At 52.3% G+C, this 22,046-nt stretch overlaps 2 protein-coding genes and 1 long non-coding RNA gene across 4 annotated transcripts in view; 2 read left to right on the plus strand and 1 right to left on the minus strand.

Moving 5' to 3' along the window:
* LOC115847031 (uncharacterized) overlaps window positions 1-22,046 on the minus strand; it is a 100,698-nt gene that overhangs the window by 38,409 nt on the left and 40,243 nt on the right. The window lies entirely within an intron of this gene.
* On the plus strand, window positions 1,848-18,882 carry THEM5 (thioesterase superfamily member 5). The gene is made up of 9 exons (XM_030846496.2): window positions 1,848-2,100; window positions 3,015-3,216; window positions 4,575-4,713; window positions 7,848-7,958; window positions 8,251-8,375; window positions 8,687-8,815; window positions 17,955-18,010; window positions 18,277-18,358; window positions 18,698-18,882. The coding sequence occupies exons 1-9, from the start codon at window positions 1,978-1,980 to the stop codon at window positions 18,880-18,882; spliced, it is 1,152 nt and encodes a 383-aa protein (XP_030702356.2). The 5' UTR covers window positions 1,848-1,977.
* Window positions 17,904-20,095, plus strand: C2CD4D (C2 calcium dependent domain containing 4D). The gene is made up of 2 exons (XM_030846494.2): window positions 17,904-18,010; window positions 18,958-20,095. The coding sequence occupies exon 2, from the start codon at window positions 19,034-19,036 to the stop codon at window positions 20,093-20,095; it is 1,062 nt and encodes a 353-aa protein (XP_030702354.2). The 5' UTR covers window positions 17,904-18,010; window positions 18,958-19,033.

Here is a 22,046-nt window from a genome sequence, read left to right on the forward strand (position 1 = left end):
CCTGTCACCCAGGAAACTTCAAGGGATTTAGGAGCTCTGTGTCAGGAAGCAGACAATGAACTCAGGCAATGAAACAAGGATTTCCTTTCCCAGGTTCAGCTACTGATTCTTCTTGGGATGACAGCCCCTGCCTCCTCCTGGGACAACCTTCCTGGGATCAGCTTCCAGCCTCCGGGGCCCCCTGTGGATCCCTCTCCTTCTCCCTACTCCCTCTTCCTCAGCCTCCCCTTCAGTCCGTCTACCCTTTCTAAGATTCCTCTTTTCACTCCTGTCTCCTCCTCGAGTCCCATCTCCCAAATCAAGTATCACACATAGAGGCTGGCAGAGGGAATGAAGGAATGCTCAGTATCAGGGGAGGGTGGGGCAAGCCAGAGGACACGGGGCATCCTCATCCTCTCCACAGCTACTGCAAAGGAATGAAGATCCTGTTGCCAGATTTTTCCACTTATCTGGAGGTCCTTGGCCTTCTGCTTTGTATGAAACTTCCTGTTTTATTTTATTTATTTTTGGCTGCTTTGGGTCTCAGTTGCGGCATGTGGGATCTTTTGTTGTGGCACACAGGCTCCTCTCTAGTTGTGGTGCGAGGGCTTCTCTCTAGTTGCAGCGCACGGGCTTAGTTGCCCCATGGCATGTGGGATCTTAGTTCCCCGACCAGGGACGGAACCCGCGTCTCCCTCATTGGAAGGTGGATTCTTAACCACTGGACCACTAGGGAAGTCCCAACTCCCTGTTTTTAAATGTTGACAACTAACTCAAATATTTATGATTAGACCCAGAGACTAAATCAACCAAAAAACTGGGTTCCCCCAGTCCTTGAAGAAGTTTCCTTCAAACCTTGACAAGAGATGAGGAAAATATTTATATCCTAGTCTTCTAGGACAGCTAACTACAGGAGGTGGGATAAAGTCTTTAAATTTCCATATTAAATCAGTAAGATCTTTCAGAACCTACCAAACTCATCATCATCATCATTATAATTTCATCTTTGCATAGTTCTGACCTTTAGAACACACTTTATTCTAGTGCATTAAAATCTGGGACTTTTCGTTGAAAACTGGCAGTTTTAATTCAGTACAAGAAATACCACGCACCCTTGCAGATAGATGCTCACTGAACACTCCTCCCCACTCCCCCACTCAAAGCTGGCTCTTTTCCAGGCTCGTCATCAGCAAAGCCTCCTCTGCCCCGCTCCCTGCCTCACTCCCAGCATTGTCTGCTGCCATCACCCGCTCCCTGGGGTTCCCAAAGCACAGAATGCCCTTGCTAAGCTGCTCCCTCCCTGAATGATTTTCTGGCCTCCCCTTCCAAGGCCTCCCCCCACCCCACCCCAGGCCTCCCCACCCTGTCCTCACCAGGGACCAGCAGGGGGAGGCTTGCCTGGGCTGCCCTCTGTATGAGATAGAAGAAGGGAGTGGCTGAGGGCTGCGAGTTGGTTTTCTGAGTCCCAGGATCATACCAGAGGTTTCAGAGTCTTGCTGCAGAGCACCTGCCACAAACACTCCACCAACACACGCAGACACTCCACCAGTAGCCTCCAATCAAGGATTAGACCTCCCTTATCTTTCTGGGAATATTCCTGAGTTCTCCCCAGAAAAACTCCGGGGCAACTCTCCAAAGTTTCATATACGCTATACGATTTCATTATGTACTTTTTTGCTCCTTTAATAAATATTTCTTTCTGAACTCAGGCCAATCCTGCTATGCATTCATGCCCAAGCAGCATCTGCCCCTCCCCAAGTGCTGGGGTTGGGGGGTGACGCTGGACCAGGTAAAGTCCCCAAGCATCTATGGGTGTTGTATCAAACCAGCCCAGCCTTGCCTAATCATCTGCGGTGGCAGCTTGCTAATGAAAGCTTTGTGACAAAGAGTGAGGCTTCTCTCAGAGGTGGCGGCCCCGACAGCCCCAAGGTGCAGCCGAAAAAGTGCACCACTCGCCTCGCTGCCGCAGCCCTGCCGACCCGATCCCAGCGCTCAGCCATGATGAGAAGAGGCCTCCAGGTGGCAGCAAGACCTAGCCACCACGGAGCCCTTCCTGGCGGCCCCTACATCCTGCCCACGTTCAGCCCTGCCTCAGCATTCGGATCCTCCATGGACTCCCTGGTGAGTGAGTGCCCCACTCAGCCAGATGGGCAGCCCTTCTCCTGGGGGCCGCGGGTGTAGGGAGCACCCCAAATCTCCTCTTCCCAGATTGTGGCCGGGGCAGGTGAGCAGTTTGTTGGGAGCTATTTGATTTGGCAAAGGAAACCAACAACTAAGACAACCACAACTAAGACTACCTACCAGGTTACTTTCAACCTGATCTGAATCTTGTGTGGCCACCACTCACTTTCCTCCTACGGAACTCAGACTGTTGCAGCTGAGTTGCGACACCCCCAGACAAAGGACCCTGCGTGCGGCCGGCTGCCCATGGGTGCGTTTGGTGCGTGAGCATCCGGCATCACAGAGGACCCCTCCTCATCCCACCGAAGGTACCGCACCCAAAACAGGTTTCAAAGGAGCCCCCCTTCCCCGGGCAGGCCCACGGCTATGGACAGAGCTGGAGTAGCCCCTGAAGTGAGGGGGTGATAACAGTGGTCCTCACCCGTGGTCACACCCCCAGGGTAGACAGTGTCTCAGGATGAGCTCTAGTCTGACCATCAGCTCGCACACTCACAAGTTTGGCAAGCTTAGCCGTGTTTCTTCAGTTTCCCCATCTGCAAGGTGGGGCTAATACTAGCCGTTCTCAGCCTCAAAGAACAGCTCACAGGCTTTAAAAGAGGACAATTTTAATGTGCCACCACAGAGCAGCATGCCTCTGTCAGCCGCCATGCCTTTCCTTCCCTTCCTTTGCACATTAGTGTCCCCTTCCCTGGTCACCCACAGGAGTCCCCAAGGGCCATTTCCTTCAAGTCAACACTGGCAGAAGGGATTGAAGAGCCCAGGAACCCAGGAGCACACTACCTACAGGTCCCGAAGCCCAAGCAGCAGCCCACCTCCCAGGAAGCTGTCTAGTCTCCCTGATTTTTCCTGCCCAGGTCTCAAGATTCTGTCAGGAGAAGACAGATTTGAAGAATTATGCCCTCCCCAATGCCAGCTGGTGTCCAGACATGCTGAACCTGTACCACAAATTTCTGGAGGAAACTAAGGCCGATGGCTGGATCAGACTGCCCTCCTTCAAGTCCAACAGAAACCACATCCAGGGGCTCAAGCTCCCATTAGTGTTAACAGTTTCCTCAGGTAAGGCCTGGGCGCAGAGGGCCCATTGGCACACATGCACCCCAGCCCACCAGAGTCAGATCAGCCAGCCCCCTTCCCTGTGGTCAGAGTCGCTCAAAAAGGAAATTCACAAGCTCTGTGCCAGTTCTCGGCCAGAAGTTTTTTCTGCTAACTCCGCCCCTCCCGCTGCAGCCCCAGGCAGGTGGATGAGAAAAGCATCCTCTCAGGCCCCTGGCTCCCCTCCTCCCAGGGGAAGAGAGCACACCCTAGCAGCTACCTCTGCTCCCAGCCCAGAGTGCACCCACTGGAGAACTGCTGACTCAGCTCCCTGCCCCGCTGCCTTCTCACCAGGGCTGCTTCCCTTACTCTCAAGCCTTATCCCAAGTCCTCCTGCCCACCCCACAAAGGTCTGAGGACTCTCCCTTGACCACTGCAGACCTCCGCACACCATCCCTGCTCTGCTAGGCCCAGAGGCTCTCCCGAAACACCCATGGATCCGAGTGATAGAGTTTTCCACTTTGATCTCTCTGCGTGTGCGTGTGTGTGAGCACGCGTGCGTGTTAACTTGTCTCTCTCATTCACATATGTGTTCTTCCAGCCCAGTGATGAATGGGTGGTACATTGGGTTTAGGGAAAAAACAAAGCAGGTGCACCAAAATTTTTGGAAGACTTTGGATTCCATCCAAAAAGGATATAGTTCTTATAGTCGCCTTGAGAAAAATAATCAGAACTTTGGGGGCCTCTTCTGCACTTATTTTTCTGTTCAGTATGGTTATTTTGAATTATATGTGAATTAAATGCCGTACACTTTAATTTTCAATGTTTAAGGTCTCTTAAAGTCTGACCTGCCCCGACCCTACATCTATTCTCAGCCAGGGAACTTCATGGGTGTTTCTTCCTCAAGACCCAGGGCTCCCTGAGGACAGGGCTGTGTCCCCACAGACTCAGGGCTCCCTGAGGACAGGGCTGTGTCCCCACAGACTCAGGGCTCCCTGAGGACAGGGCTGTGTCCCCACAGACTCAGGGCTCCCTGAGGACAGGGCTGTGTCCCCACAGACCCAGGGCTCCCTGAGGACAGAGCTGTGTCCCCACACACCCAGGGCTCCCTGAGGACAGAGCTGTGTCCCCACACACCCAGGGCTCCCTGAGGACAGGGCTGTGTCCCCCTCAGACCGAGGGCCCTGAGGACAGGTCCGTACCTTGCTCTCCAATTGAAGGTTCCCTGAGAGCAGAGCCTGTATGTCCTCTGGTTCTCTCCTCAACCCTATACCTGAGGCCAGGCTCCATCCATGCTGCTGAACGACTGGCCCTTCATCCTGACTGGGCCCCATGCCCTCACACACTCCTTTCTTCAGCTGTCACTCCCCATCTCTCCCCAGACAAAAGTGACTGTCACATCTTCACCAGGTGTATCGAAACGGAAGGACAAGGCTACGAGTATGTCATCTTTTTCCACCCATCCAAGAAGAAGTCTGTCTGTCTTTTCCAACCAGGCCCCTACCTGGAGGGGCCCCCAGGGTAAGGCCACAGGCAGGACCAGTGGGGGACATCTTTGGCTGCTTCCTGGGCTTGGGTCAGGAGATGGATTGGGTGCAACCAGGCTCTGGGGTCTGTACCTCTCTCTAAGGAGCTGGGTTGGGAGTGGGAAGCTCTGGGCTCCAGTCTCACAGACTTGGAAGGATATTCTGTCATCTGGTCCAGTCCCCACTGTGCAGATAAAAAAGAGCCTCCTTATTCAGGTCTGGGAATTTTCCAGTAAGAAGGGGTCTTAGAAGCCACTGTGAGAAGGATGTGTTGGACTTGGAAGAAGACAGGATCTGGAATTAGGAGCCAGGCTCCCAGTCCTGCTCTGTCAGGCTTGCTTGGAGATACCGAGCAAGCAATTTAACCTCTAGCCTTCGGTCTCCTTACCTAAATCTTGGTGCAATAATATCTACCTTCCAGAATAGCTGATAGATATGATATTATGGGCCTATATGTATGTGCTTATAAACCATAAAGCACAATATAGCTATCAGGCCATCTATCCAAACTTCACCTTCTATCCATGGGCAAACCGAGGCACACAGAGGTAAGTTATCTTGCCCAAGGTAGCACAGGCCATCAAGGTCAGGACCAGGTCTCTAATCCAGGAGCTGGGACTCCAAGTCCATTGCTTCTCCCACTGTACTCCATTGCCTCCAAACTGGCAATAGACCCAGGAAAGAACTCACACTGGACATAAATACATTCACGAGGGAAATCAGGCTGGCCCTGAGCTTCTTGCCCGAGAATACTGGGTCACCGTGTCCACGGGTGTCTGCCTTCTCCATCCTTGTTCCTGCTTTAGACACTCACTGAATGCTATTGTTGGTTTCAGAATTCCTGCAAGGGAGAAGAGGGAGGAGGGGGAAGAGAAGCTTTAGGGTCCCAAGGCCTGAGAGAGACTCAGTTGCAGTTAAACAGAACTCAAAGAGCTTAATAGATGTCAGCACCTCTACAGGCCATGGATTCAGACTGCAGCCCTTTGTCACCTTGGCCATCCTTAAGGTATCTTCCATGGGGACACTGATTTCCACACTAGTGCAGGCAGACACTGGGGGACTAGGTCAGAGCTCTACCCAGGCCATGGGTCCCCTCCCTTCTGAAGAGGAACACCCCCAAGAAGGCAGGGATAGGATGGAGTGTGGCTGACTTTATTTAGGGCCTCATGGAGGTGGGGCCGTGGAGTCAGAAGAGGACCACCCAACACTGAAGCCAGAGGACTGAGGGGGTCCAGAGAAGAAATGAGCGCCAAATTAGAAAAACCCAGTTCAGTCTATCTCCTGGGTAAGGAAAAACCCAGTTCTTCCCTGCTATGTCTGTCTTTCCTGTGAGTCTCCTTTACTCTCATATAGAACACTTCCCTTCCGACACTTCTGATCACCAAATGTTCGCAGATTTTTCCCCACAACAAGCAATGCTCTGTGACGCCAGCTGGGTGTCCTACAATTTAACTCCATTCTGACACTGTCTACCTAGAGGTAGTGCCAGATCCCACAGGTTAAAGTCTCAGTCCCACAAGACAGCTCCCATCCTTCTTCAGATGCCAATGGCAAGTGTAGGTCCCCAGGTTACCCACAACTTCTGTCTGATTTGGCTACAGTTGGTGGTTCCCAGAACCCTCTCCTGTGGTTGGATTAATTTACTAGAACCACTCACAGAACTCAGAGAAACACTTATAGTTACCAGTTTATTAAAGATATGCTAAAGGATGAACATCCAGGTGGAAGAAACCCATAAGGTAAGGTCTGGGAGAATCCCAAGCGCAGGAGCTCCCGTCCCTGCGGTGTTGGGGTGCGCCACTCTTCTAGTGTGGATGTGTTTGCCAACCTGGAAGCTCTCTGAGACCCATACTAATTGGAATTATTATGGAGGCTTCAACACATAGGTATGATCAATCATTAACTCCATTTTCAGCCCTTCTCTCTTCTCAAGAGAATTGGGGGAGGGGCGGGGGGCAGGGCTGAAAATTCCAAGCTTCCAATCATGGCTTGGTCTTTCTGGTGACCAGCTCTCAACCAGCCGGGAGTTGCCTCATTAGAAAAGACACTCCTATCACCCAGGAAATAGAGAGTTTCAGGAGCTCTGTGCCAGGAATCAAGGACAGAGACCAATATATGTATTTTCTATTATCTTGACAAGTACCCACCCAGCCCCTAGGCAATGAGGCCGGGTAGGCTTCTGGCTGACCAAGAGCTACCCTGAAGCACCTACACACTTGCGGATGGGTCTCCTGCCTGGCCAGTGAGGACAACGAGGGAAGAGCAGGCTTAGGGTTCTTTGGCAACAACTCTTCCCCTCCTTCAAGCAATAGGAGAAGGGAGGTGACTAGAAGCGTACATGAGGTTTTGTAAACATTACCTCATTTGATCTGATGAGATAGAAATTATTTTTACTCACAATTCACACTGAGAAAACTAAAGCTCAGAAAGGTTTAGCAACTTACACAAGATCAAACATGTAGTGAACGTGGAGGCAAGGAGTCAAACCAGGTGGGTGTGGTTGCATGGCCCCCAGCTGGGTGCCTTTCTATTGTCCCCAGCTTAACCAGCAATGGAGCTTTGGCATGAAGGTCAGCTTACACAAGTGAGAATGAGAGTTTTATGTGATATACACAAAGCAAGTGTTGGCATCATCCTGCTGAAGCCGGCTCTCGGCTTTCCACCGGCAGCACTGCTTGGGGGTCTATCTCGTCAGCACTTTATAGGTCCTAAGTTAAGTTCCACGTTTACCCATCTTGAAAATGTGGGCTCAACACTGGCCATAGTGACTAGTGAGGTGAGAGCTGGCCCAAGGTCATGGTTTAGAGGCTAAAGCCCAAAAGTTCAGGGGCTTTATCATTCCCTGTAGGAGTGTACCTTTCCAAATTATGGTAGTTGCCGCCAGTAATTAGCTGATGAATCTGAAAAAGGTTTTTCCATTAACTCTAACAACAAAAAAGTTTTTTCCCGGTGAAATAAAATCATGGTATCAGTGGTTGCTAACACATGCTGTAGCGACATGAAAGACAAATCAGCTGATTTTGACTGGTTTGATCAGACGGGATCCAGATCTGTTTCCTTTCCATTCCTGGGGAAAGATGGAGGTGGGGTTGTTCCAGCCCTGGCCTTGCCCCCTGCCCCCACCACTAGGTTTGCCCACGGAGGGTCACTGGCAGCCATGATAGACGAGACCTTCTCTAAAACTGCTTACCTGGCTGGAGAGGGGCTGTTCACACACAATCTCAACATCAGGTTCAAAAAGTAAGTACGGATCCTTGGGGTGTTGGCCGTTGAGGGGACAGCCATGCGTGGCAGTTGAGGTGTAGAAGTCCTGCCTGTCACTCTCCTTCCCCAGCCACACGGTCCTCTGGTTCCCAGCCGGAATGCAACCTCTGCTGTCAGATTCTGGTCGCTGGCAGATGGGCCCTGAGCCCAGAACCACTTTAGTCCTTGAGGCAGGGCGGGATGAAGAGAAGGATGGGGGGACAGAGAGGTAAAGGGATGGCGGCCAGGGGTTCATGTGAGGGAGGGGCTAAGCCGCCTCCTCTCCCAGCTTGATCCGTATGGGCTCTCTGGCTGTGCTGAACGTTGGCATGGAAAAGGTTGAGGACCAGAAGATTTACATATCCTGCGTCGCCCAGAGCACGGACCAGCAGACCATTTACACCAAAGCTTCAGGTAGAGAGAGCCTCAGCCCCAGGCCCTGTCCTGCCACCCCGACACCCAGAACAAACAGAAGGGGAATGTTAAGGATCCAGTCCCAAGCCGGGGTCCAGCTTTTTAGAGTGGGGTTGGGTACTTGCAGGAGACACAGACAAAGTGAGGGAAAACCCAACTAGGGTTTTTTTTTCTATGTATGAGTGGCCCAACCTGTACCACAGGAGAGGACCCAGGTACTGAGTAACTGGGTACACGTGCTCTGAGCAACCCATCAAGCTCCTACCATCCGTGCTCTGGCTCCTGCCACGTGGCTCCCCCTTCTCTGGCAGGTACTTTCTTCCAGCTGCAGCTGGAAGAGGATTCATCTCAATACTACACGCTGTGCCTTCAGGAGAGCCTACTGCCAACCGCCTTGCCTACCTGGGACACACTCCAGAGCAGCGGGGGGTGTCCGGGAAGTAACTGGTGAAGTGAGGGAGAAGGCACTTTCCTTTGCATAAATAAAGTCTCACAGCCCCGTTCGCAGTCCAAGACCCTTCTGCAGTTGGAAATGAAAATCCTTCCAGGGCCTTCCACATACCCACCTTCCCATCCAGCACCAATAGAAGCGATGTACTGAGATCTGCCAGGGACCAAGCACTGGGTGAGGCACCAAGCACACAGCGATGAAAGACAGGGCCCCTGGCCTCGAGATGCACAACTGTGGGCCGGGAGCAGAGTGCCCCATCAGCTCCTCCCACCCCACCGTGGCTCTGGTTATGGGTGCAGTGCAGACACAAAGGGAGGGGGACGGTCAATTTTACTCTAGGAAAGCGATCAAAGAAGGCTTTCTAGAGGAAGCTGTGCTTGAACGGAGTCTCAGAAGTTAAGTGGTATCCACCAGGCAGGCAGGGGACTATTCCAAACAGAGGGACTATTGTGAGCAAAGGCACTAAGGGATGAAAGAGCACAGCAACTTTGGAGAACAGCAAGGTGTTGAGTGGGGCAGGAGTTTAGGGAAAGAGAAGGGGTCAGGGCAGGTGCAGGCCATGGAAGGCTCCTTAAACCCTGCAATGGAGCTTGAACTGTGTCTTGTAGGCAATAGGGAGCCTTTAAAGTGTTTGGGAGTGACATAAAGTTTTGTTTTTTCAAAAGATGACTCTGGTGGCAATAAGAGGTCAGCAAGACTGAAGGTGGGAGCACTGGTTAGGAGACCCTTGCAGGGCTCCAAACTAGAGATAGGAAGGACCTGATATGGTTCAAAGCCATGAAGATGAGAGATATGGAATATGTTGCAAACAAAAGAGTACAGAACTTTGCCACTAATTGTATGTAGTGGATCTGTGAAGGGGAGCCTTCAAGGATGACTCCAAGTTTCCAGCTTGGTGGTTCCAGGTGGCATCATTGGGAATACAGGGGAGCAGGTTTGAGGTGGGGGAAGATAATGAGCTCAGTTTCACACGCATGGAACCCCATGGAACCCCCATCGCATGGTGATCCCCAGCAGGAGCCTGGATATTGTAATCTGGAACTCAGAACTGATGACATACTGACTCGATTTGTAAGTCATCAGTATCAAAACTGACATGGAATCCCTGGGAGTGGATTATGCAGAATGAAAGTGAAGAGGAGGCAAGGGGTGTGAAAGTGACAGGATGGGAGAGAAAGGAAGGACAGGGAAAGGGGTCAAAGACAGAACCTTCGGTCACATTAAGGCTTAAAGCTGGGGCAGAGAATCAAACACCCACTAAGGGGGCTTCCCTGGTGGCGCAGTGGTTGAGAGTCCGCCTGCCGATGCAGGGGACGCGGGTTCGTGCCCCGGTCCGGGAAGATCCCACATGCCGCGGAGCGGCTGGGCCCGTGAGCCATGGCCGCTGAGCCTGCGCGTCCGGAGCCTGTGCTCCGCAATGGGAGAGGCCACGACAGTGAGAGGCCCGCGTACCACAAAAAAAAAAAAAAAAAAAAAACAACCCCACTAAGGAAGCTAAGAATAGGACAGGATGGACCATCCTTAAGAAGGCGAGGTCAACAGTATCAAATGCTAAATAGAAGGCAAGGCAGATGGGAACTAAAAAGAGGCCTTTGGACTTGGCAGAGAGGAAGGTGGTGGTCTTCTTTGCCAGGAGGTGGGAACAAAATCCAGATTATGGTGGATGAAAAACGGAATGGGAATGACAGAGTGAAGCTAGATGACTCTTTCTAGGAATTTTGTTGTTGCTGTTGCTGTTATGTTATTTAAGGAAAGAGACTTGAGTATGTTTATAAATTGTTTTGGAAGGAGCCAGTGGAGAGAGGCTGAAACCCTAGCAGAGAGAGAGGTGTCCTCCAGCAGAACAGCTCTATGGTCTTAGAGATAGATCAAGAGCACAGTGGAGACAGGAGTCACGGGACAGCATCAACATGACTCTGAGACCAAAAGGAAGAAGTGGGGCGTGCAGAGCAGGATGGAAAGTTGCCGGGATCTATCCCAGAGCACCTCGACTTCCTCAGTGAAATAGGAGGCAAGGCCATCAGTGGGGAAAGAGGTCCGGAGGAAGGGGTGCCCATTTCTAAGGAGGAAAGGTTTGATGTGAGGGGGAAGAACAATGGACTGGAGGAGGCAATGGCCACCCAGGAGAAGACTGTACCTCCTCTGGGCCTGCAGAGGACAGGGGTGGGAAACTGAGCAGCTTCCACAGGGACAGGCAGGATTCCATCAAGCCCAGTAGGTGGAGGGGATGTCCAGGGAGAGGTCAAAGATTAGAGGAGTTTTACCAAAGAATGAGAGCTCCAAGTGACATGTCATAAAGGATTTTATTATTAGGTATGGTAATGCCAAGTGCTGAGACAGATAAACCTTTACATCTCCATAATCTAACCTGTATCTTAAATAGACTGTACTTTTCACTCACACAAAGTCCAATTTTTGGTGTCTGGCAGTCATTCAGGAACCTGACTGACAAGCATGATTCAACACATGATTTCCAAAGTCAGCCTGGGTGTTGACATCCAGTTGCCAGAAGAGAGAATAACAAGGGAGGTTTAGGGGGCCAAACTTCAAAGTGTTTCCTCTGTCACAAGACCGTACCAAACTGCAAGGGAGGTTGACTGGAAAATATGATGTAACTCTATGTTGTAGAAGAAAGAGAAATAGGTTTGGTAAGTAGCTAGCAGCCACTGCCTCAGTTTGAAAGGAGGATAGGCAGAGGAGGGATGGGTCTGTGTCCAAACCCTCATCCTGACAAGTGAAGAGTTCAAGTTCAGGCCTCAGCTAAGATTCCAGGACCTGAGACTAGGGCTGGGGATTCAGGGGATCAGAGAGAAGGAAGTTTTTGTGGCATGGAACAGGGTCAGAGAGTTGGACCCAAATTCAGCAGTGGTGGAGAGGTGGGTGGATCAGGTTCTCTTTCTAGTAACTAGACCACACACTTCCTAAGCCATCTGTCTTCAATAACGAGCAAAAGATTGGTTGACGTGGATTTGAAGGCACTTGATCCAGTGCCCTCCAAAAACGGGAGACTTACTAGAGGCCATAACAAGAAATCTTGTGGCAGCCAACTATGCCCTCCCCCATATACTCACATAAAAACTCTTTCTCCTGTGCTTTCACGATTGCCTTTGATAACCTATTAAGCCCAGAGTCTAAATCAGTGTATACCAAAAACATATTGTCCCTTATTCACGGTCAAAAAGGACCTAATCTTCATTTAAACACTCCCAAGAGAAGAAAGGAAATATATTCTATCCTTCCTATGCAGTCAAGTAAACGAAGGAAACCGAAACAGTGGTACTTGGAAACTCAAGTACAGCTTGCTTCTCTCTTCTCTCGTCTGGAAACTGGATGTCAACACCCAGGATGACTTTGGAAGTCATGTGTTGAGGATGGCGGAGGTTGGATGCACACTGTCACTTCTCTACTGGGGCCAGCTTCTAACAGAAACAGGCAAAAGCTGGAAATCTACAGAGGTAGGAGGCTCTCAGGCAAGGCCCCACAGCCAGGCTGGGAGTGTCAGCCTTGACTGGAGAAGGCCAAGTGGGCAGGCAGGGATCTTGGTAAGGGGAATGAGGTCATCAGCTGCTGGAATACTTCTCTAGTGTCGAGGGCTTTGACAGATGCCTCTCTTCTCCCAGGAGGCCAAGTATTGCAGCTTTCTAGGCAGAAACAAGGGGAGTTTCTGCCTCCACACTTTAAAAACCAATTCCATGTGTAGTGCATTCATTGGAATTACAGCTACTACATAGGCAGATGGGGTGGAATCCAACAGGCCATCCAGGCAAATGTGGCAGGTTATTCTGCTCGAATCAGCTTATTCTGCTTGAAGGATATGTGTTCTCCAAATGTCTGAATCAAGTGCCAAGAGAAACCAAAGAGTGAATAAGGCAATTGTAAGACCAACCAGTTCCAGACGGCAAGGGACACCAATAGTTCATACCAGCTCTTAAAAAAGGGGCCCCTAAGGTCTTCCTGAAACTAAGACCACAGAGTTAGGTCATTTATCACGGGTCCTGGGTGAGGAGCCAGAGCTGCAAGACACAGTATATCACCAACCCTATCACCTGCTAGCACCTACAGTGAGCATTGGTGGCCAAGTCATGCTGCCTGAGGCCACCGCTCAAGGACACAGGACAATTTAGCCGAAAAGCCCAGGGAGTCTTGTAGCAGTTGTCTGCTGACCTGGAGGAAAGGTCTGTCCCCTCTGTGTCTCTTCATCTGGCTTGAACCCAGGAAAGCACTCTGTACTGCCCAGTCCTCTAAGTGTCCCTCTACAGTGGCACTGACGAGAAAAAGGAGGTCAAGGCCCTGGGTCATCTACATAGTTCTTTTTCCTTTTCTTTTTTTTTTAAATAAATTTATTTTATTTATTTATTTTTGGCTGCATTGGGTCTTCGTTGCTGCACGCAGGCTTTTTCTAGTTGCAGCGAGTGGGCGCTACTCTTCGTTTCAGTGCACGGGCTTCTCACTGCGGTGGCTTCTCTTGTTTGAGAGCACGGGCTCTAGGCGCGTGGGCTTCAGTAGTCGTGGCACGCGGGCTCAGTAGTTGTGGCTTGCGGCTGTAGAGCGCAGGCTCAGTAGTTGTGACGCTCGGGCTTAGTTGCTCTGCGGCATGTGGGATCTTCCCAGACCAGGGCTCAAACCCGTGTCCCCTGCATTGGCAGGCAGATTCTTAAACCACTGCGCCACCAGGGAAGCCCACCTACATAGTTCTTGAGTGGCAGCAATGGTGCTGGAAGAGGTGCGGAGGCCACACCCTGGGCCCTCATTCAAGGGAGAAGCTCTGCTCAATTATGAAGACCCCTGGGGTACAAGAAAGAACCATGCTCTTTAAGATAGAAGATCTGGGTTCTAGTCTCAACTCTGCTACTGTTCGGCCATCATTTCTCTTTGGGTCTGTTTCCTGCTCTATAAAAACTAAAGAGTAGATGAGGTGATCTCCAAGTTCCTGGTCTGATGTCTTATTGTTTGGCTACCCAGTGTGTCAGTCATTTGCTTGATGGCTCTCAGATCCCCACCCTTCCCCTACTCTGCCTTAGACTGCAGAGGGCTAATGCCTGCAATATACATTTCCCAGTCTCCTTTGTCATCTGGCTTTGGAAGGCTGGTGGAAGACTGGAAGGTGGGAAGTAAGGAGATGTCAGGGTATTTCTCCCCTTCTCTGTTTTGGGAGGCAACTCAAGTAGTGGCTGTGTCTCCATGGTTACAGACCCTGCTAGACAGCCCTCATCTTCCTATTTGCCTTTTTTGTTCTTCCACCACCTTGGTAACAAATTCCCTGTGTCAAACTCCCTCTGTTGAACCATCTAACAACTGCTGTTTTCCTCACCAGACCCCAACTAACACAGCCAGGTTGTGGATTATCTGCGGTCAGTTTTCAATCCCACTGCTGTACACCCTTGTGTGCATCCTTAATTTAATATCCACCAAGAGAAGGAAATGGAAGGCAAGAGAAAGGAGGAAAATGAACTGTCAAAGATTGAGCATAACCCTGGCTAAATCCAAATCTCTGCCCATTTTTCCCCAGCGCACTGCACAGCTGAACACAGCTGGAGAAAACCCACACAACCTTGCTGTCCGGTCTCACTTTAAAGCCTAGATCGTTATCCTAAAGTGGGCCCGTAATACTGCCCTGCAGTCATCCTGCAGTTTCCTAGATCATTCACTCTCCTGCTTTCCTAGGCGACTGTTTCTTTCCTGGTCCTCTCTACTCAAATGCCTAGCACCACCTCCTCCCCCATCATCACTCTCAGCTAAAGATCTTGCTTCCTGTTTCACTGAGAAATCAGAAGTATTCAGAAAGAGCAAGCTCCCACTACCACACCTCTCCACCTACTACCTCTACCAATTTATTCTACTTCCCCTCCAGTAACTGTGGGTGAACTGTTCACACAGCAGGCAGGGGACCACCCTTAGCTCTGTTTCTTATGCATGACGCCTATTTCTTCTAGTCTACTTGGCAATATTGCTCCAAATATTCTCCTTTCTCTCTTCTGCATTATCAGTTTTCCTTTTCTATTTGATTTTTCCCATCAGCAAACATACCATATTTCTGTCATTTAAATTTTTTTCTCTTGATGCTACTCCCCTCTCTGGCCACTGCCCCACTTCTCCCTACTCTTTTAGCGAACTCTTCCAGAGAGTTGTCTTTGCTCTCTTCCTTCTATTCTTTCTCAAGCCCACTCCAATCAGGCTTTTGCCTTCACCACTCCATTGAAACTGGTCTTGGCAAAGTCACTAATGACTCTGCAGGGCTAAATCTAATGGTCAACTCTCAGTCCTTATTTTATCGGACCTTCCCACAGCATCTGGCACAGCTGGTTCCTCCTCCTCTCCCACTCTAACTGTTGGGCACTCAGGACTCGGTCTTTGGATCCTTTTTCTTTTCTACCTTCAGTTCATCAAATCTGGTGACTTTAAATTCCATCTACATTTCTCTTGGTGCCCACATTTATACTTCCAGTCTGGGCCTCTCCTCTGAGCTCCGGATTCATATATCCAACTGCTTGCTCAACATCTCCATCTAGATGTCTAACAGACATCTCCTCGTTTAATAGATCTAAAACTGAGCCCCTGATATTTCCCCCTCTCAGTAAATGGCAACTCCATTCTTCCAGTTGTTTAGGCCAAGAACCTTGGATAATTCTTTCTCTTAAATGGGGATGGATCCATCAGGGAATCCTACTGACTCTATCTACAGAATATATCCAGAAACTGACTACCGCAACACAGATCCATGCCCCAATCATCTTGTGCCAAGATTATTTCAATATTCTCCTATATGAGTTCCCTACTTACAGCCTTACTCCTTTTATTCTATTCTCAACGCAGCCACCAGAGCAACCCTTTTAATGCATAAGTCAAGTCATATCACTCCTCAGCTCACCACAAGAAGAAGCTAAAATTGTTACAAATGCTACAAGCCCCCAAAGAGTCTGGCCCCGCTCTCTCTGACCTCACCTCCCCATCACTCCTTCTGTTCCAGCTACACTGGCCTCTTCGCCTCCTTGAACACTCCAGGCATACTTCTGCCTCAGGGCCTTTGCATTTCCATTGCTTCTGCCTAGAATGCTTTTCCCTCAGATATCCTTCCTCCTTCCTTCATATCGCTATTGAAATGTTACATTCTCAAGGTGGCCATCTTTGACCACACTATGTAAAATTGCATGCTCTCCTGACACCCCCTATGATCCTCCCCTAATTTAATTTTTTCCCCAACAGTGATTTCCATCTAATAAACTGTATTTTTTACTCAGTTATTTTTGTCTGTGGTCTTTCTTCCCCCACTAAAGTATCTAGCCAGAAGATTTCTCTGTTTTCTCACTGCTATATCCCCAGAGTGCAGTATACAGTGCCTGGCACATAGTAGGTAGTCAATAACTATGGATGAATGAACGAATGAATGAAACCACAGAATCAAACTTCCTTAAACCCTACCCTTCCTCTGGACTGCTTATCATAGAAGACAAAAATGTCCTTATTGTCAAGTCAGATTGAAGTGGGGTTTCTCTTTTCATGTACTTTTAGCAGAAGTCAGCCTAACTGATGCGCATGTGTGATCTTGTTTAATCTTCATGCCAACTCTGAGAGTTAGGTATTTTCTCTCCATTTTTCAGATGGGAAAGGTGAACCCCAGAGAGATTAAGTTACAGGCCAGAGGTCACACAGCTAGTAAGTCCCAGAGCTCAGATCCCCAACCCACCTGACTGATGCCACAGCTGTGAGTTCTCGGCTGTAGCACTCCACACAGACCACCCTCCCCAGAAATGACACCAGGGCTGAGCTGAGTCAGCAGCCACAGGACTGGAGGGTCTGCGTGCCACCAGGGATCTCCACAAAAGAAACATTTGCTCCCCCCAAACCCTCAAGTGTCAGATGTCAGAATAATCATCTTGTTTCCTGAGTTTCACAATTTGTCTTGTTGCTGTCATTATTGCCTGTCTGCTTCCCCATTCTGTGTCTCCCCAGCACCTAGCACCATGAAGGGATAAATGAACTAATTCAGACACAATTCTGTTTAATATCATTCATCCATTCAACGATCCTGCTTGAGCACCTGCCTTGTTCTAAGCACTGTCTTTGTGATGCTTACAGTCTGCTAAGGGAGGAGGACATTAAATAATCACAGAAATAAATCACAGAAAAAAACAAAACAAAACTGTGAACAGTACCATAAAGGAAAAGTGTGGGATGCTGTGAAAGTAGACAAGAGAACCCCCTAATTTCAACGGGAGCATGTCAGTGAGGGCCTCCAGATCTGAAGGGTGAAGGGGAAGTGGTCCTAGAAGAGGAAATAGCTTATGCAAACATCCTAAGGAGTGAATGAAGGATAGTGAGTGTGACTGGAATACAGCTGATGGTCTCATCTTGTCAGTGGTGGCCTGTGTCTCCTAGGATCTGCCTTCAAGGAGGGGAAGGAAGGGGGAGACATCCTCCATGTTTACAGTTTAACACACTTCTGACAAGGATGGGGGCGGTGGGTGGACACAGCCTGACCTTGACTCACTGATGGAAACAGCTCTGTCCTCAGTGTCTCTATGTCCAGAAATTTCAAGCTTGGTCCCTTTTCCCTGGTCCAGTGTAATTGAGAGAACCAGTCAGTACAAATCACTCTGTCTGGGAGCAACTGGGATGTCTCCAGAACTGAACAACGGGGGCCAAGGCAGGATTCCAGCAAGGAGGGCTTTGCAGAAGTTACCATTTGTGTCGCAGTGCCTGTGGCTTTCACCTAGGAGGGCTGGGTGGGGCCAGCGTAGCATTAAGGGATGGAGGCCACTGCCCACTAATGGCTGTCTCCCTTTTCACTGCAGCCCTCCCCAACTCCCAAGCAGCCAGGGCCCAGCCAGAGAAGGCCCCAGGGCACAGGACTGGCCTGCTGCTAGCAACCTGAAGGGAGGAGTTAAGAAGGCCGGCCTGACGGCCGCAAAGACAGAACTGTGTTTATCCAGGAAAAGAGGTTGTACGTAGGCAACGGAGGCCCCTGCCAGCTCTTCCCGGGACTGGGCTGGGGTAGCAAGCTGGAGAGGAAGCTGCTCCCCCACCCCGGGGCTCTGAACGCCTCCTGGCCAGAGGCCAGGACCCAGAGGCGGCCCACCAGTGAGGCCTGCACTCCGGGCGCCTGACCGAGCCTGCTGCCGTGGGCTCAGACTCCCAGGCAGAAAGTCGGAACCTCGCGCTCCCTGAGGTGCGGCGAGGGGGTGCGGTAAGCGCGCGCTGGCGGCGGGGCCTCCCGGAGTCAGCTCAGGGTGTGGCAGAGGATCAATGCTGTCTTTGTGTTCACTGGTTTCCTAGGGAGAAAGGGAGTGGGGAGTGGGAGGGGCGGCCCAACGGCTGGGCCCTCGCGGCAGAACTCGGGATGCGGTAGGGCTGGGACGCAGGGAGCGGGACAGTCAGGGCTTTAGGAGGGGTGGGATTCTGTGCTCCCGAGAGGTGCGTCTCCTTGAACCGGCCCTAAGTGCTCGCTCGCAGGGCAGCAGCAGCCAAGTGTGCAGCGAGTCTGCTTCTGGCCTGGAACGGCTCGGGAAGGCGAAGGAGGCGCGAGAGGAGGCAGGTGTGGCTAGGGCCGAAGGATGGCTCAGCCTGGAGAAGCTTGCGGTGCCGCCCGGGAATGCAGCCTGCGGGGATGGGGTGCTGGGGAAAGGGGGGTAGTCCCAAGGGGCGCCAGATCAGACACTGGAGGAGAGCCTTAGTCTTCTGGATTGGGCATGAGAGAAGGGGGTGAACCCTCCAAGGGCCGCGGTGTCTCTTCAGGGGGAGAGTGTATAGGAGCGGGGGTTCCGAACCCGGGTCGGTGTCTGCGGCTACAGACCTTTTGTTAATGAGGGTGTTACTCTATTCTCCTAGTGGGTGTGTAAGGCCTTCTAACTCTGAAGTGGGTGTACATCTTCAGTACCAGCGGGAGCAATGGGAGAGCCTGTGTACTCGGATGTCCGAGGCCTGATCCGAAAATGTTACTGTCTAGCCCTGGGCTCCCTCTATTTCTCCCTGGACCCCCCGACTTTGCCGCCCTTTGTCCCTCCCCATCCTCCCCCCACCCCGCTCAAACAGGGGCTTGTGCACCCCGTGGGCCCGTAAAGAAGGGCACGGCGGCAGACCAGATGCTCGTTTGCAGCATCACCCACCTTGGGCTTTCCTTCTTTCCTTGTACAGGCCTCCACCTGAGACGCTGGGTTTGGACCCTCTCGGCCTCGTGGAACTCGGACTTTCAGCCCCCCCACCCCACCGCATGTGGCTCTTGGAGAAAGCTGGCTACTGGGTGGGGGCCGCGCAGCCCAGGGCCCGGTGGGCGCCCGCCGGCCTGTTTCCTAAGCGCCGCACCCCGTGCCCGCTGGCTCACGCCTGCCCCAACGTCCTCACCCCCGATCGCATTCCGCAGTTCTTCATCCCGCCTCGGCTCCCCGACCCAGGCGGCGCCGAGCCCCTCAGCGGGCGCGACGTGGACGGGCGCGGCCTCCCCGAGGCCTGTTCGCTGCCGCACTTGGCAGGCCGCGAAGGTTGGGCCTTCCTGCCCGAGAGCCCACACACGCGCCGGCGCGAGTCCCTGTTCCACTCGCCGCCGCCCGCCCCGGCCGGGGGGCTGCCCCCTGCGCAGTTCAGGCTGCACGTCTCCTCCCCGGACCTGCGCCTCTGCCGGGCCCCCGACAGCGACACGGCCTCGTCGCCCGACTCGTCGGCCTTTGGCTCGCCGCGGCCAGGCCCCGGCCGGCCCCGGCCGCCCAGGCCGCGCTCGCTGTCCCCAGAGGAGGCGAGCTCGGCCGACACCAGCCCGTACGCGCCGCGCCGAACGGGGCCGCCCACTCCGCCGCTCTTCCACCTCGACTTCTTGTGCCGCCAGCTGCGGCCGGCCAAGGAGAGCGTGCTGCGCCTCGAGCCCCTGGGCGGGCAGCTGCGGCTATCCGCCGAGTACCAGGCCTGGCCCGGGCGGCTGCGGCTGCGCCTGGTGAGCGCCGAGGGCCTGCCCGGGTCGCGGGCCGGCCCCGGGAGCGGCGGCGGCGGCTGCTGCGTGGTGCTGAGGCTGCGAACGCGCGCCCGGGCGCGGGGCCAGCGGAGCCGCGTGGTCAAATGCAGCGCCAACCCCATCTTCAATGAGGACTTTTTCTTCGACGGGCTCGGCCCGCCTGACCTGGCCGCCCACAGTCTGAGGGCCAAGGTGCTGGACAGGGGAGCAGGCTTCCGCAGGGACGTGCTGCTGGGGGAGTGTGAGACGCCCCTGATTGCCCTGCTGCCCACCCTGCGTGGTGGGCTAGGTCCCGGAGCCTCCCTGGCGCCTGCCCATCTCAGCCTGTAGCCTGAGAGACTGCCTCTTCCTCAGGAGGTCTCCAGCGGGTCTGCAGTCCTCATTCTTTCCATCTGCCCGGCATGTATTTATTTTTGCTAATAAAATATCTGTTTGTCTCTGGCGGTATCTCTCCCACTTGTTGGCACCCTACGCTCTCAGATCTGCAGCCTACCTTCCTCCCTCTGCCCTGGCCGTACACGGGATGGAGGAAGCTCATTCAGTTGTCTGATTTGGAGCAGACCTTAAGCAGTGGTTCTCAAACTTGAATGAGTATCACAATAACCAGACATCAGGAATCCTGGATGAGCTTGGTAAACATGCAGAAAGAATCCTGGGCTCCATTCCTGAGAGACCCTGACACTAGTTCAGTAGGTCTGGCCCGAGTAGGTTCTAGGTTCCCTGTTCAACCAGGTCCCTACCCCTTCAGGGGGCCCTCCAATCACTGAGTCACTCCAGAAAAAAACTCTGTGACTGAAACCAACAAAAGCCACCTTCCGCTGGGGGTTCCTTGGGGCTGCACAGGGGAAAGCAGCACTACCCCACCCATCTACCCACCCCCCCCATCTGTTCTGAAGAGATGAAATTTCCGTGTCTTGGGAGTGAGTCAGTGGATGTAAGACTAGCACACTATGCCTTTAGGTGTCCTCTCTCTTGCCTGTCCCTTCCACACCTGTGCCACCCTTGGGGGTAAAGCTGGAGCCAGGAGCTAGAACAGTGCTTGGTAATGAAAGACCAAGATAGAATGTCCCAGGGATTGAGGTCCTGGGGGAAGAGGGGGTCCCACTGGACTGTGAGAACTGTTCTCAGGGGTGCCCAGAAAACGCTACCCCAGTGAGTAGGGGCAGAATGTGGAAAATGGATAAATGTAGGTCACATTGTGTTTACCTCCTACCTGAATGTCCCTGACGTCAGCAGTGACCTTCTTCTCTCTCCCCCACCTTCCCTGGAGCTGGTTCCTCTTGGCTCAGGCCAGGCTTGGAGGAGGAAAGAAGGGAGGGGGAGAGGGAGGGAGGAAGGGAGGCACTGTGCCAACCCAACTTCTTTCTCCCTCCCCGCTTTCTCATTTTGCCCGGTGGCCCTAACCAGGGCCAAGCCTGCCTGCTGGATCTAGACAAACCTCAGCATGTGTAATGCTGACATCACACACACACACACACACACACACACACACACACACACACACACACACGCATTCAGAGCACCCCTCGGTTCCTTCTCCCTCCCCTGATTAGGTCCCTCCCCACCCCACCCTCAACCCCCCAGACCAGGGAACTCTTGCTCCAGATGTCCACTAGATGGTAGCATTGATCAAATAATATTAGGTGCTAACAGCTGCGCCAAGATAATCGCCATGCAAGGAACCGTTCCAACAACTTGCCACCAACCCCATTGAGGGTTAAGTACTATTGCTAATATTTTTATCCAGTGTGACCTTGGGTTTTACTCATCCAGTGAGGGGTAGAACTAGGATTCAAACCCAGACAGTCTGGCCTTAGACTCTGGGTTCTTAATCACCTCACTATAATATCCCTAAGTGCCAGCTGCCACTTCCCAGTCAGGTCACTTCCTTCCCCAGGATGACAGCTCTCCGATCTTTTCAGCCTGTGAAGTCCACCCATAGATCCAGCTCCATCCCTAGTACTGTCCTACTTCAGTCCCAAATCCTCCCCTAACAACCTTTGGTGAGTAATTGGATTTGACGCCCATTTGAAAGTAGCTGGAAAGAGAAGTAGAGGCCATTTACCCTTCATTCATGCAGTCCTTCAACAAATACTTAGGGAAGGCCAGGAGGTTCTGGGCATTGGATACAGCAGTGATCAAAACAGACACGGGGGGCTTCCCTGGTGGCTCAGTGGTTGAGAGTCCGCCTGCCGATGCAGGGGACACGGGTTCGTGCCCCGGTCCGGGAAGATCCCACATGCCACGGAGCGGCTGGGCCCGTGAGCTATGGCCGCTGAGC

Source organism: Globicephala melas, chromosome 1, assembly GCF_963455315.2.
Source record: "Globicephala melas chromosome 1, mGloMel1.2, whole genome shotgun sequence".
Taxonomy (NCBI): Eukaryota; Metazoa; Chordata; class Mammalia; order Artiodactyla; family Delphinidae; genus Globicephala; species Globicephala melas.